A 16,847-nucleotide genomic window follows, 5' to 3' on the forward strand; every position below is an offset into this window, starting at 1 on the left:
ATTAAAGGTAGAATAAAACGCAGGGCTTAACCCCACTGTGAGAAATAAAATTAGAACACAAAACTCCAAAGATTCTTTAACATCAGAGTAGAGTAAATATTGATGGAATAGATCAAATACAAATGTTCAGTACGCACCTGTAAAAACAAATGGCATAATATTGTGGTTTGCTTTAAACTACATGAGCAAATAAAGTAAGAAAAGCATTCAATGGAGCCAGTCTACGGACTGGTTATTAAGGGAGCTGGATCCCACTTGGCCAACCACGTAATTCAAGTTCTGGACCCAGTGGCTTGAAAAACACACTGAGCATTTTTATATGTGTGCCCAAAATCCTGAAAAGGAGGGAGAAATGGAGGAGAAGGGATTGCTGCGTGACCATTCCCTGTGGTTGAGGAGGCACTTTCTCACTTTCTCTCTCTCTCTCTGTGGTGAATACACATGCCCTCTGACAAAATTCAAAAATAAAAAAGGAAAAGGGTCAGCTAGTTGTGCAGTGGTGTGGTAGTTCAGGCAGGTGGCTCTCACACTGCCAACTGCATGGCTCAAGTCACTGTGTTCAGCAGCTTGAGACACACACGAGGCCCGTATGTGTACGTATCCAAAATCCTGAAGGGAGGGAGAAATGGAAAGGGTTTGTGGCATGACCATCCCTCATGTGGGGATGCTTTCTCACTCCCCCCACTGCCCCATCTCTCTTTAGTGAGTAATGTACCCTCTGGCAAATTAAAAGAAAAAAGAAAAGTGTTAAATTAAACAGGGCAACATCTTGGTGACTGTTGGTACTGAGTTACAGGTTCATGAGACGACGCCATTGTACTATCCTCTCTTCTTTTGCATATATTTGAAATTTGCCATAATAATTTCTATACATTCGAATTCTTCAGCCGCCATACTCTCTACTTACACTAGACCCAGCACATGGGGAATCAGCTCCTATAGGAGCAAAATGGAGATATAGGCACAAGTGAGGGACAGGCTAAGAAACTAACTGTAATGCAGTGAGAAACTTACACCCTACTGGGAAGAAATGAAGCTGAGAATCCATGCAAATTTTAGCAAGACAAAAAGAGAGACATGTTCAATTAGATAATAAAAGCAAAGTAAAATAAACTGATTTTTAGGAAATAGATACAAACGGCTGCTGGGAATGTAAATTGATATACTCTTACCATTTTAGCTCGATGATTTGATATCCTTTGATCTGTTCATTCCTTTAGTAACACTGTAACTCAAAGAAACAACACCTGATCACCTGTCTCTCTACAAGGCTGTTTACATTACATTATGAACCTCTCTGCCAAGAGCTTTGCCCTATTGACCATCATATCCCTAGAATGATTTCCGACCACTAGTCTATCACTCACATATTCAAACATCCAATAAAGATTTATTGAGTATTACCAAGTACTATGCACCATGCAGAAGCCTGGAATTCTGGTACGCAACTGTAAATAAAAACACACCAAAGGCTGTATATATGCTGAACTGTGATTTCCTATATATGTAATCGGGGAATGCTTTGTTAAATCTCTCCCTCACAGCTAGAACTGACAGTGACTTCAGGATATTTGAAAAGGTTCAACGTAATTCAAGAACGCATTACACAACTGCAAGCTTTATTTATTGTTATGTATACTTTGTTTGAATGTAGAAATACATGTGTGTTTTTAATCATTTACAAAACAGTACTTGGTGATCCCTCAGATCACTTTTCCCTCTAATAGTCAAATACAGGATTCTTGCAACTGGACTTACATACCACTAGATGTCGCTATGGACAACACAAAAAAATTAGAGCAAAGGCTTGGTATCTTAACCGCTAAGGAACACTAGCAAATTTCAGTAAAAGAAATGTGAAAACACATGTGAAAAAAAGTGTGGCAAGCCTTATAAAAATTCATAGGAGTAGCTTCAGAGATGTATATGCATACACGTAAACCCAGTGCCATAGGCACAATATTGTGAAGTACTTCCGTATAGGAAGTTCCAGAAGACTTTCTGCAACTTACTAGCAGGAAGTCCTGGATTCAGAAGGGAGCTTACTTATCCATTGATTTTCAGATTTCTGACTGTTCCCTGGAGTTAGAAATACAGTCTGTATCACACCCCAGCACGTGCACATGCACCCATGCATGCGCATATCACACCTCTGCGCATGCAAGTGCACACATGCACGCACACACATATGCACGCACAGAAGCACAGAAATATTTTCATACATGTAATTGAAACCAAATTTTCTTAAAAACAATACCTTTACTATGTGCAATGCACTTTGATATTTCCTTTTTATGTAGTCAATACTTTAAAAAAAAGCTGATCGTAAGCCAATAAATTGATCTTACTTGATTTAATTCATCCCCTTGCATGAATACATCACAGAGGAGAGACTCAGAGATGTGCAGTGACTTGCCCCAGGTATCACAGTGAGCCAGGACTCAAAACTTTTCAGGGCACTGACGGGCTTTGTTTTGGAAAGTAAAAGCTTTCGAGAACATTCTTGGATCATTCCCAATCAGCCCTTCTGTGTTCCTCTACCTTCTAAATCCTAGAGGCAGTCCATTATGGAGAAAATCACCAAAGAGCGTAGGTATGAATACAGTCACCGCTCTGTACTAGCAGGAAATTGGTTTCAGGGCTTCGATGGATACCAAAATTCACAAATGCTCAAGCCCCTGATATAAAAGGGCTTTGTATTTGCTTATAAGCTATGCACATCCTCCTGCATATTGACGATCAGCTCTAGAGTACTTAGGATACCTAGGCAATGTAAATGCTGTGTAAACAGTCATTAGAGTGTATTTTTATTTGTATTTTTAATAGTTTTACTTTTTTCCAAGTATTTTTGATCAAAGGTTAGTTAAATCTATGGATGGAAAACGTGCAGATAAGGAAGGCTAACAGGCTATATGCAGAATTTGCTTTAAAAAAATACAGGTTCTTTATGAGATGCAAATATGATCACTTCAACTTCACTACTTGGTTTCCCTTCATGGCTCTTTCCAGTTTTCAGGACACATATAAATTCTCATTGCAGCAATAAAGGTGCTTCCAGTCCTGCCAGCCAACTTCACTCTTTGCCACTTCCCACACGCATCTTTATGATTTCCCCCCACTTTTAGCCTGGCTAAATCATAAATTTACAAGAGGCTCCACTCACTTCCACCTCTGCAAAGCTGTCCTCAGCACATGTCTCCCACTCCTTTGCCATGGCAGGCAAATCTTCTCCAGGTCCGTCATCTCCACTGGGCTGTGGCACTTGTATGGATGGTCTTACGTCTTCCCATTCACTATTCCTGGAACTTTGCCTAAGGTCAGCACATAAGAGGGGCTTGGTAAGTATCTGCTGAAATGATTATATATATATATATATATATATATATTGCCATAGGGCGCATGCGCTCACTAGACAGAGAGGTAGAAAGCAAGAAATCACCCCTCAGGGGTGATGGCCACACCACAATCCCTTCTCCTCCGTTCTCCTCTCAGGATCTTGGGCACACACGCACACGTGCCCGGCATGAGTTTTTAAGCCATCAGGTCCGGGACTTGAACCGCGGTCTACTACATGGGAATCTAGCAACATAGCCATTATGCTAATTACTGGTACCCTGAAATGAATATTTTTGCTTTTAACTGCTTTTAACTACTAGTCCAACAGAAAAGCCCCTTATTGGCACATCAGCTCTCTGAACTGTTAGAGCTGGTTTTGACAATGTAGAACTCTACCTCCTGATATCTTGAGTGGAATAAAAATGAATATATCCATCATGGGAGTAGGGGATGTGAACACCCAGTTCTTACATTTCTCTTGATTTTAATACATTTTGTCAGAGGGGGTGTTGGTTTTTAAATTTCTTTTAATTTATTTTCAATACAGGCTCTCACTCTGTTATGATTCCCCTGCCTTAGCCTCCTTAGTAGTTGAGATTACAGGTGTGTGTATTTATGCCAGTTTTTAGGGCAGGCCAGGAATCAGACCAGGCTTCCTGTGGGGCCTCAGTTCGCCGAGTAGCAGCAACTACCAGCACATACTACCACACTGGGCTGATTTTGTTTTTTAAAATTTGCTAGAGAGGGCATGTGCTCTCTGGAGGTAGAGAGAGCAAGAGAGAGAGAGAGAGGAGAGAAAGTGAGAAAGTCCTCTGCCATGGATGCAGTCACAACACAATCTCTTCTCCATTTCTCCCTCCTTTTGGGATTGTCGACACACATGCACATGTGCCTGGCATGTTTCTCAAGCTGCTTGGTTTGGAGTTCAAACTGTGCACTCAGCCACGTGGGATCCAGCCACCTTTACTACCACACTGGCCGACCTTGATTTTGTTTTTAAGCCTGCGCTTGTAGGCTTGCACTGCTGACCAATGTAGCCTCTGTTCCTTCCACTAGTGGCTCAAAGAGCTTGCCCACTCACTCAGATATGCAGACTGAGTCTTTCTGGATCTATTTATGAGGGGCAAACAATGGTGCTTCTGTGCATTACTACCATGGGGCCTATCTAAAGCGATGGCCATCACTTTAAGTTACTTACTGTCCATCATGAAGGGGGGAGGAAACAGAGTGACAGAGAAACAACTAAAAGCTCTGATGACTAAGTGCAGTAATGAAGGGAGTAATGAAGGTCGTCTGTGGAGGCTGTAGAGGTCAGCAACAGCTTTGTGCAGGAGAGTCACAGGGAAGTTGGGGTCGGGTGGAGTTGTGGGGAAGGAACTATTCCAGCTGGGAACCAGCATGGCAACGGTCAGATAAGGATGCAGATGGAGAGGACTCTGGGTTAGACAGCTCATTTGGCACTGGGGAGGGGTCAGGTATAAAGCCAGGTGGGCAGGACAAGCTGGGCTGGCATCCTGGTAGGAGTAAGGCCATTGTCCATGGTGTCCCCGACTCCGTGCTGATTTTAAAGCATATTCAGATGAAGCAATCATCATGATCTTCTCTATACCCTTGTCACATTAGCATGATTCACAATTTTATCTTATAAAGAGAGACACAGCTAGCAGCTAGCCAGATGCTCACCTGTTTCACAGATCCGAGAACTGGAATGAGCCTTGAAATCACAGCTGAATCTCCCCATTTTACAAGTACAGGAATTGAGGACCGAAGAGGTGAAACAAGTTCTCTAAGGTCACTCAAGAGTGGAGTTTAGGAGGCTGGCTGGTAGCAGCTTTAACCAGTCTGATTTCTGACTGGAGGTATTTTTCACATTATATTATCTGAGGTGGGAAGAAAATCCCTCATATTGCAGAGAAAGAACTATTACTTTGACAAGAGAAAATATTTTCTGATGTTTAGTAACTGCTGTGATAACAGCCTATTAATATAACTGCATCTTTTCAAACAGAATATTTTTTATCCTGACCCATCCTAAAGAGTTGAAAGTGGTGGCCAGAGCTGGCAGTCCCAGCCACTTGGGAGGCTAGGGCAGGCTGAGGAAGGAGAGTCAAGACTCAGTGAGACCCTGTGGAAAACACTGCTGCAGGCATACACAGGTAGCCACACACATCTTACATGCACTAAAGAGGGAGGGAGCTTTTGTCAACCAAAAATTGAAAGCTTTCAGGGCCAGCAGGTGGCATGGTGGTTAAGGCACTGGCCTCCCACATGGCTGACCACAGTTCGAATCCCAGACCTGGTGGCTTGCTTTCTCAGTTTCTCTCTCTCTGTCTGTCTCTCTATGGTCAATTAAAAATAAATTTTAAAAATAGAATTAGATAAATAATTCTTTAAAAAAATTAAAAGCTGTTGGGACTGGCAGGTGTCATGGTGGTTAAGGTGCTGGACTCCCACATGGCTGACCACAGTTCGAATCCCAGACCTGGTGGCTTGCTTTCTCAGTTTCTCTCTCTCTGTCTGTCTCTCTATGGTCAATTAAAAATAAATTTTAAAAATAGAATTAGATAAATAATTCTTTAATTAAAAACAAGCTTTTTAGTAGAAAATAATTCTAAGAAGAAATAGAGCTGTCTAAGAAGATGTATCTATCTTGGGAAGAAGGCCTGCAAAAGCTGAAGAACCTCATCAGAACTTTTCTCTGCCACTGATGAATTTTGGGGTCTTCATAAATCAGAGAAAATAATAATTTTTTAATTTTTTAAAAACCTAAATATTGGTCCTAAACAGATAGACTAGCCTCTCAGAATCTGTTAGCAAAAAAACAAAAACAAAAACAAAAAACAAACAGAAAAACCCCTGATATTTCTAGACCAAGAACACCATACAGATGTTGCATTATTATAGATTTTTTTTTTTAACACCAGAAATGACATGTCTTGAGAAATAACTTGCTGAGAAGTCTGTGTTTACATTAGGGAGAGTAGATTGGGGTGAGGTGGGGGGAATCCCTTGCAGAACTTGAAAAGATGTTAAGTGGTAAATACCAAAATGCCCAGCAAGCATAAGCAGGCTCTCATTCTAGCTTGAATATGTACAGCTCAGCATTTTAAAATTTACTTTCAGCTTTTCTAGCAGTTCGAATTAACCCTTTCCCTACTTCCACTCCCTTTGTAGGAGCTCAGCCCTGACCTACAGATGTGACTGCAGTTGCTCTTGTGGCCCTCCATGATCCCCAGAAGATGATTCCTTCACTGTAACTGGCCACCATATGAACTAATGTCCCCCTAAACCTCCTTACTACCACATAATGCCCAAACATTACGAAGACAGTCCAGCTTGCCAAGGATTGGAAAAGTTCTGCTGGCAGAGCAAAATAAGGTGGACCAATGCCACAATAAAGATAAATGCAGAAGTTCTCAGGCAGCATGGGCATCCAGACTCAGTCCAGACAGGCTGTTCCAGAAGGTGGCTCCTGCAGTTGTAGCTGTTCAAGATCCTCAGGATATTCTAAAGTACATTCATCACTGAAAGAAATTAATCTAAATTTTCTTTAAAAAACAAAAAAACAAAAAAACCCAGTAATATGTACTCACCAGAGAGACAGAGAGAGAGCACCTCCCAAGTAGAGAGTGGTCATGCGACAATCTTTTTCCTTCATTTCTCCATCCTGTCAGAATTTGGGGCACCCATACACATGGCACCCAGTGTGTTTTCCAAGCTGCTGGGGCCAGAATTAGAGACATGTGGGATCTGGTTCCCTTAACCTCTAGGCTATGGGGCCAACCCAATTTCCTACAGAGTCAATTACATTTTTCTTTTACTTCAGGGCCCTAACAAATTAAAATGAAAAACAAAATGTGCAACCAAAACAGATAGTTCTTCCAGATTAGGTTCATCTTTATTCCTTACCAGCTATTAAAAAAATTATTTATAGGCTGAACAACAATCAATTATTTAAAATAGTGAGTATTCAGTGAATGTCTATATAATACTTAATGATTTTTTTTCAAATATTAATGACCTCATGTGGTTGTCATGGAAATCTTATAGGTAGCTTGATATTCTCATATTAAAGGATAAAGGAAATGTCTCAGGGACATGAAGACTTGATCAAGACCCCTCAAATAGTACAATACAGCAGGAGTGAGTTTGACAAATAGTGGGACAAAATAATTGTTCCTTTATTACTATAGGTAAAAATAATTTCTAATTTTGGGAACCAGCAGTTAGCATAATGGCTATGTCGCTGGATTTCCACATAGTCGACCTCAGTTCACGTCCCGGACCGGGTAGCTTAAAACTCACGTGAGGCGCGTGTGCGTGCCTAAGATCCTGAGAGGAGAATGGAGGAGAAAGGATTGCGGCGTGACCATCCCCTCTGGGGGGTGATTTCTCGCTTTCTGTCTCTTATGTCTCTCTCTGTCTGTCTGGCGAGCGTACGCGCTCTATAGCGAAAACCTCTCCAAAAAAATAATAATAATAATAATTTCTAATTTTAAATATTTCCTATAGTTAAAAGAAACTAATTACCATGCCATACTTTCCTTATAAAAACACATGATCTCACTTATAATAAGGTATGTATTATTTCCTTATTCTCTATTTATCTATCTAATTAACTATCTATACACACATACACACAGCTGGAGTAAAATAGAAATAATCTCTTGTTCCTGAGTTTGATGGTGAGAGAATAATTTAAGACAGGTCATGTTCATAACATCCATTTCCAGGGGCTGTATTTTGATTTTCATACATTAAAAGGAGCACACAAAAATATTTCTCCAACAATCTTCATAATGCAAAAAGAGAGATGAAGTGCTTGGCCCAGAAAAAAATGGACTGCAAGCCCTCTGTGATGTCAGTATTTCTAGGATTACTGAATAAGATTCATTTTCTTGTTATTTATAATGATTTGTTTTTTTGATGTTTCTTCCAAACATTCAGCATATCAAATATCAGTTACTACAGACATCTGCTTCTAAGGAGAAAAAATATCCATGTCAGCTCTTGGTAAGATGAAATATTGCATGGCAGTGGTCCTAATAATGCCAGGACGAGACAGGTAAATGCTTGGCCTTCTTCATGTCACAGTGTCTAAGCTCAATAGAAGAATCTGAGGAATAAGAACAAAACAAAAGTGAAGAGAATATGAGAAGGCTCACTGAGTAGCAAAGACTTATTTCAAGAATATCTATACTAAAATAAAACCATCCACTCCTACAGTCACGAGAGTGCTACTTAGAGCAAAGTAAAACACACCCTAAATAACTGGATAGGATACTGGTTGGAAAACTGAAATACAAGTCAGAGTTCAGCTCATTAAAAATGAAAGCAAATTTAATTTATAGCAGGGTGAGCGGGGATGTATCAAGTGCAACAGAGACACCATGATCTTTTTAACAGCAAATGTTGTATCCAAGCTTTTCTTCTTACCTTGTCAATCAGCATTTCACTCATTCTGAGAAGTTGCTTTGGCATAACTCAGAGGCAGATTCAGCCCAACAACTGGTCCCACAATGCTCAGCCAGGATGTGATGTAGTTGGCATTCCTAGGAAATGAAATAAAATATAAACAATATTGTTTCCATTGTAATCGGTCACCAACAATAACAGATATGTCCCCACCATTTGGAATCCCACCATTTTCAAATGCCAGTCCTGCTGCTTGACAGGCATTTGAGATACAGAGAGACTGTGGGGACCCCTCACAGGTAGTGAAGGATGACATAAGAAACTGGGGTTCCTGACTCTCCTTGATGACTGATTAAGTTTTTTTTTTTTTTTTTCCTAAGGCTTTTGCCATAGGGGGGGTGCACTCACCAAAGAGAGACAGAGAGAGGGAAAGTGAGAAATCATCCCCCAGAGGGGATGGCCACACTGCAATCCATTTTCCTTCTTTCTCCTCCTAGGATTTTAGGCATGCATACACATGTCTGGAGTGATTTTCAAGCTGCTGTGCCTTAACCACCTCCTGGCATCTCATTATTAAATTGTACATCATTTACTAATGTGCAATGGTTAAGAGCATGGCTCTAAGGCAAAATGCTTGGATTCAAATCCCAGTTCCACTGCTTAACTAGCTATGCGACACTGGCCAAGTCACTTAACTCCTCTGTGCTTTAGCTTCTTCCTCTGTCAACCAGGTGAAGTAATGGTACTTAGCTCACAGGGATGGTATAAAAAGCCAATGTGCTAATATATATAATCTTAGAACAGTGCCTAGCACATAGTAAAAATCAATACGTGTTACCCATCATTATTATTACAAAGACTATTTCTTTTTTAGCCTAGCTTTTAGAGTCATATAAAAAGATTTACACTTTTAAAATCAGAGTAGAGGCCAATGTATCTTGATGGTGTTTCTTACCTATTGATTTTCTGAGAATTCTTTAATACAGGAGTCATGAATTCATTCGTCTTGCAGGGATGAAGTACAAAAAAGGGTTGCCCGAGTATTGGATGCTCCTGTAAGAATCAGAGATGGTCCAAGATTGCCAGCATAAATTACTTTGAAAAAGTTAAAATAAATAATCTGATTTACTCCTTTAAAATAAAGCTTGGTTTTAAATTCTAAGTTACTGAGTTAACATACAGGCTGATTTCCTATATGGAAATAAATTATTTTTGAATTGTCAGAGGGTCTGTGCATTCACCAGAGAGGCAGAGGGAGGGAGAAAGCACTCCCTAATGGGACATGATCATGTCACAATCCTTTCTCCTCCATTTTTCCACCACCCCTGAGATCTGGAACAAGCAAACACCTGGTGTATTTTTCAGGCCAGCAGGGCTGGGATTCCAACAATGGTTAGTCACAAGTACTTCCAGGTTAGGGATGTGGACATCACATGGCAAGCAGCAGGGAGCCCCAGCAGGTTTCTAGTAGAAAATGAAGCTGTGCACATGTTTCTACCAAAACAAAAACAGTTACTGATGATAAACTTAGCAGCTGTTTACATTGTGCTTAACCATTAACTGAGATACTGCAAATTCAAATTCCTATGAAAACCAGCCAGGTGGGACCAGCAATTAGCGTAATGGCTATGTCGCTGGACTCCCATATATTCGACTGTGGTTCAAGTCCTGGACCCAGTGGCTTAAACTCATGCCAGGTGTGTGTGCGTGCATGCCCAAGATCCTGAGAGGAGAATGGAGAAGAAGAGATTGCAGCATGGTCATCCCCGCTGGGGGATGATTTCTCACTTTCTGTCTCTCTCTTGTCTCTCTGGCAAGTGTACGTGCCCTATAGCAAAAGCCTCTCAAAAAATAAATAAATAAATAAAACAAACAAGCAAACAAACAAACAAAAAACAGTCAGGTGACCTAAAAGGGTAGCACTAGTTACATACACTCACAGGTGATTGGGACCATGGAGAACTAGAGAGTGTACCCATTTGAGGCTGTCCCTACTACCCTGTTCCAGCTGACCATCCCAGGTGACAATGCAAGTTTAGTGTGCCAGACTTTTCCATTTGTTGAAATAACCCAGAAAACCAGAAATGTATGTTAAAGCTCCCAAATTTAAACACTAACACATTTAAAACAAACAAACAAACAAAAATTTGGTGGGCCAAATAAATCAGGTTTATAGGCTAGATTTGGACTAGGGGGCTGCTTAGCTTCTCTTGGCTGTTGCTTCTCTTTTTAGCCTGCTCAAGTAGAAGCTGGACTCAGAGCCATTCACAAGAGGAATTTTGTGGCTGTCCTTGCTGCCTTCAGCCCTCAGCCCCAGAAATTCATGCATGCATGCATGTGCACACACCTCTTCATAAGAACTGGATAGGGCTGGGGGAAATATTACCAATTATATTTGTGACATTGGGTATGGAGGTTTGGGGAGAGGTTGTGGTATGGGATGAGTTATTCTCTACTTGTAGAGAATAAATGCTACCTACTCTAGCATTTTCAGTACTACTTCACTTTTCTTCTCCCCGAGTTCTACTTCCAGATGCCTCTGCACACTAGCCTGATTTTTTTTAAGGTTTTTGCCATAAGGTGTGTGTGCTCATGGAGAGGAGAGAGACAGAGAGAGAGAGACAGGAAGAGGGAAAGTAAGAAATCACACCCCCAGGAGGAAGGCCATGCCGCAATCCCCTCTTCTCAATTCTCTTCCTGGGATTTTGGGCATGCACACACACACACACACACACACACACACACACACAGCATGATTTTCAAGCCTCCAGGTCCAGGACTCATACCACAGTTAGCCATGTGGGAGCCCAGTGTCTCAACCACTCCATCACCATCTGCTGGCCCCTAGCCCGATTTTTTAAATGGAGTGTCAGCTTCCTCTCTCCAACTCCTACCTCTCAGTCCCATTCCTAACTGAGCCCTAGGGTCACAACCAGATGTGTTAGACCTATGGCTAATCCTCCTGTCTTACTTGATCTGATTTCTCTTACCTGCTGTAACTAATATTTATCAATGCAACACATACCTATCAATTACCCTTAAGTGTCTGCCATGAATATTTCTAGATATACTTATAGAGAATACTATATTTCTAAGATAAAGTCTCTGATCCCACAGAACTTAGATTCCAGTGCAAGAGAAGCTAATAAACACAAAGAACAATTAAATAAACAAGATAGTAGAGATAACAATAAGCATTATGAAGGAAACAGAACTGTGAACTGTGACTCTGGTGGGACTGTGGACATATTAAATTTGTTGACAGAGAAGATCTCACTGAAGTGGTATATCAGGGATGAATGTTTGTATCACTCCTCCCTTCCCCATTCCTATGTTGGAATCCTAGCCCACAGGGCGATTATTAGGAGGTGGCTCTGTTAGGTGGTAACTGGATCATGAAGGTGAAGCTCTCATAGAGAGTTTGTGCCCTTATAAAGGGGACCCCAGAGAGTTAGGGGTCATGGTGAGGATACAGTGAGAAGACAACTGTTTATGAAACAGGAAATGGGCCTTCACCAGATATTGAATCTGCCAATACCTTGATCTTAGATTCCTCAGCCTTCAGAACTATAATTAATAAAAGTTTGTTGTTTCAGCTGTCCAGTCTATGTTATTTTGATTATAGCATCCTGAACAAACTAAGACAAAGTGATGTTTAATCAAAGATCAGAATGAAAGAAAAAAAAAGTGATGCAAATATCTGTGAAAAGCGTATTGAGGCAGAAGATCCTACCCTAGTGATCACAGGAAATGTGCAGAGAAAAATGTAAAACAATTTTAGAGTTATTCTGGACTAAAATAATTATGATTTAGAGAGTTGGTATTTAAAATGCTAAATGTAGCCTAAATTCTTTTTGGAGGATTTACATAATTACTAACAAAAAGAATAAAGAGCTATAACCCAGTCTTACTGAAATTAAGACATGTTACCTTCTTTAATAAAATGAGACCTAGACATCCGGGTCACAGTGGACAGAAATGTTATAAAAGGAAAGGTCACCACAGCCATGCAGCCTCCACCTTCTCCTGGACTCATCACCCTTTGGTGTCTCTTGAAGATCACCATGGCCACTTTCACCATGACCTCATAGGGAAACTCCTCTGAGAAAGAATGAACCATTCAAACAAGATTCTGTTGAAAGTTTGGGAATATTAATAGGGCAATAAACGCAAAAAGTTACAAGACTTAATGCTTCAGACTTTTAAATGCTAGGACTCCCAGGCCCATCTGAGTAATGTGAGATACTCAAAAGAGATCTTAACCGAGTCTTCTCTTCCTGGCATACACAGGGGATGGAGGTACTCATAACTACTACCTAAGAACTTCAAAGAATCTGAACCCCTCACAATTGAGCTTCATTGAGATTTGGTAACTCTCAAGATGAAAGGCTTCATTATATAGTCTCTTACTTACAGGCCTATGACCTAACCATTATAAAAAATTTTTAAATAACCTTATCAGAGTATAACATACATCTGAGGAATACATACACACTTATAGTTTGGGGCAATTTTCTTGGAGCAGTCTTAGGACCATGTCATATTGCAGCTCTACTCATTTGATGCTACTCAGTAAAGACATGAACTTTATTTCTGTAAGTCATCTTTTACTTGTTACACATGGCAAGTTGGTAAGAGCATGCAAGAGCTCTGCAGTTAAAACTGTTTAGGGTCAAGTCCTGCTATACCAATTAGTAACTGTGAGCTTTTGGGAAAATATTTGTTTTCTCATCTGATAACTGGGACTAAATGACAGCATCTACCTCACAAACTGATCATGACTCCTCTGATAAAATAATACCAGAAAAGTACATAAAACTAACACAGAGCAAACATTTATTTGGCTATTATTATTCAACTCAGTGATTTCAGACAAAGATAATAGACATTTAGAATATGGTCTTCTGGTGCCCTGTCATAAAGTCCAATTTTACTATCTAAAAACATGAAGCTCCTGTAGGTTATGAACCATAGTAAAAAAATCACTGATCAGTGTCCAAATGTTTAGGAATATTTGACAACTGATTATAACTGAAGGGAAGAGAAGTCTAAATTAGTAAAAGGTGTAGATGTATATGGCAACAAGCACTAATGATAAATTGGTATTCAGGTTTAAAGCCAAATTAATGGAAAATAATTTAAATGAATTTAAATTAAAATAAAAGCTCAGGCAGTTCAAAAACCACTTCAGTAATCTACAACATTTTTATATTCATTTTCCTCAAACAACTTAAAAACAATTATACTAGCATTTAAGGTTATAGTATAGTAAAATAAAATGCATAGTGATGCTCATGTGAAATATATATTTTTTTAAGTGACAGAGACTTTCATGTCTTAGGTGAGCTTTCAAAATAGCTTGGGCATCACTTTAATGCAGATTGGTCATCTCAAAAGAGATTTCTTTATCCTTTATTGTATGGAGATGTTATAGCTATGTAATAAAAAATAATAAAATAAGTGACTGTCTTTACAACCAAAAATTTCAATTTAAATTAGATTTTAAAATAAAAATTATGTTGTTTTGGTGAAATGCTTCTAGTTTAAAAAGATCAAGCTATGGGGACCAGCAGAGGGCATAATGGTTACATCACTGGACTCCCACATTGTTGCCTGTGGTTTGATTCCCAGACCTGATATCGTAAAACTTATGCTGGATGCATATGTGTGCACGCCCAAATTACCAAGGGGAGAATGGAAGAGAAAGGATTGCGGTGTGGCCATCCCCTCAGGGGGTGATTTCTTGCTTTCTTTCTCTCTGGTGAGCACATACATCCTATAGCAAAAATCTCTCAAAAAACAAAAACAAACTATGATATGTTGATCAGTTTAAAATAGAAATTGTAATAAGGTATACTTACATAATCTTTTAAGAAAAGACTTATTAATATATAATAGGGGGACCAGCAGTTAGCCTAATAGCTATGTCGCTATATTCCCATGTAGTCGACCGCGGTTTGTGTCCCTAACCTGGTGGCTTAAAACTCACATTGGACGCGTGTGCGTGCGTGCCCAAGATCCCAAGAGGAGAACGGAGGAGAAGGGATTGTCACGTGGCCATTGCCCCTAGGGGGTGATTTCTCGCTTTCTGTCTCTCTGTCTCTCTCTGTCTGTCTGGCAAGCGCACACGCCCTATAGCAAAAACCTCTCAAAAAAAAAAAAATATATATATAGTAGGAATGGAGTGGACTTCCAGCTATGGCAGTATGAAAAGGCCAGCAAATCTCCCAAGCAAATAAATCTAAACTTAGACAAAATGCATAAACAAGACAAAACAAGACAAAACAAAACAAAAAATGCCAACACTTTCTGGTTTTGTTATTATTTCTTTCTTTTTATAACTATTGTAAATGAGATTACTTTTATATTTTTATTTTAAGATAATTTACTATTGGTGTAAATAATACTGATTTTTTGATATTTTTTGTCTTTATTTTTAAATATATTTTTATTAATTTTAATTATTATTTATACATTTAATTGAAAAATACTGATTTTTATATGAAGATTTGGAATCTAGAAACTTTACTGAATTCATTTATCAGTTCTAAAATTTTTTTGGTAGAGTCTTTAGAAGATATATATCTCTATATATCTATTCATGTCATCTGCATATAAGAACAATTCAACTTCTTGTAATCCAATTTAGATTCCCTTAATTTCTTTCTCTTGCATAATTGCTCTAGCCAAGACTTGCAATATTATGATGAATAAAAGTAGAAAAAAAGGATATCTGCAAATAAACTTAATCAAGAAGACGAAAGATTACTACAATTAAAACATAAAACACCGATAAAAGAAATTTAAGGAGACAGAAAAAAAATAGAGAACATTTCATGATGACAGATTGGATTAATAAATATTATTAAAATGTCTACCCAAAGCAACCTATAGAGTCAGTGCAACCTCTGTCAAATACCAATGGCATTCTCAAAAGAAAGAAAAATACATAAAATTTGTGTGGAATTACAAAATACCCCAAGTAACCAGAAAAAATCCTGAATGCAAAAAACAAAACAAAACTGAAGCTGGAGGTACATAATGCTACCTGAGTTCAAAATATACTACGAAGCTATCATATCAAAAATAGCAAGATACTGATATTAAAAAACAAACAAACAAAAACAGGCACATGAACCAATGGAACAAACCAGAGAACCCCAAAATAAATCAACATACACACAGCCAGCTGATTTTTTGACCATGGTGCCAAGACCATTCATTGGGAGAAAGAATACTCTCTTTAGTAAATGATGTTGGGAAAATTGGATATCCATGTACAAAAGACAGAAACTAGACTCCTTTCTCTCACCATATATGAAAATTAACTCAAAATGGGTTGAAGACTAAAATGTAAGACCGCAAATCTATGAAATTACTAGACGAAAACAGAGGGGAAGCTTCAGGATAGAGGCAAAGAATTTTTAAAGCACAGGCAACAAAAGCAAAAATATACAAATGAGACTGCATCAAACTAAAAAGCTTATATATAGCAAAAGAAACAACAGAGGGAAGAGATAATCTACAGAATGGGAGAAAAATATCTACAAGCAATACATCTAACAAGGTATGAATATTTTGAATACACAAGAAACTCTAACAGCTCACCAACAAAAACCCAGCAACACCAACAACAAAAAACAAAAATTCTGATATGAAAAATATTGACATTAGGTCTAAACAGGTTATCAAAAGAAGGCATACAACTGGCCAACAAGTACATGAATAAAAACCTCCACATCACTGATCATAAGGGAAATGCAACTCAAAATCAATGGAGTTTAATCTCACCCCAATTAGAATGGCTATTATTTGGGCTGGACTTGTAGCCTAATGGTTAAGGGAGCCAGACCCCATATGATCAAATGCAACTCAAATCTTGACCCCAGCAGCCTGAAAAACACACCAGGTGCAAGTGCATGCATACTTAAAATCCTGAAAGAGAAAAGAAATGGAGGAAACGGAATTACAACACGACCATGCCCCATTCAGGGGCACTTTCTCCCTCTCCCTCTCTCTATCTCTGTCTTGCTATCTCTCTCTGCTGAGTGCATGTATGCTCTAGCAATAATAAAAAAAGAATTGCTATTATCAAA

General features: G+C 39.1%; 1 protein-coding gene and 1 long non-coding RNA gene across 2 annotated transcripts in view; both read right to left on the reverse strand.

Moving 5' to 3' along the window:
- Positions 1-1,171: 1,171 nt before the first annotated feature.
- Positions 1,172-5,580, reverse strand: LOC106734366 (uncharacterized). Its single transcript, XR_001370013.2, has 3 exons — positions 5,020-5,580; positions 3,164-3,311; positions 1,172-1,225 (listed from the first exon to the last, which is right to left on the reverse strand). It is a non-coding gene; the product is annotated as an uncharacterized LOC106734366 (long non-coding RNA).
- A 2,478-nt stretch (positions 5,581-8,058) lies between these two features.
- The window catches only part of ATG10 (autophagy related 10), a 319,989-nt gene continuing 311,200 nt past the window's right edge, over positions 8,059-16,847 (reverse strand). The window contains exons 6-8 of the mRNA XM_006143489.2: positions 9,707-9,804; positions 8,773-8,888; positions 8,059-8,452 (exon numbers count right to left, since the gene is read on the reverse strand). Coding sequence (XP_006143551.1) covers positions 8,789-8,888; positions 9,707-9,804 — 198 coding nt within the window. The 3' untranslated portion in view covers positions 8,059-8,452; positions 8,773-8,788. The remainder of the gene's footprint in view (positions 8,453-8,772; positions 8,889-9,706; positions 9,805-16,847) is intronic.

This window comes from Tupaia chinensis, unplaced genomic scaffold (assembly GCF_000334495.1).
Source record: "Tupaia chinensis unplaced genomic scaffold, TupChi_1.0 Scaffold000099_1, whole genome shotgun sequence".
Lineage (NCBI taxonomy): Eukaryota > Metazoa > Chordata > Mammalia > Scandentia > Tupaiidae > Tupaia > Tupaia belangeri.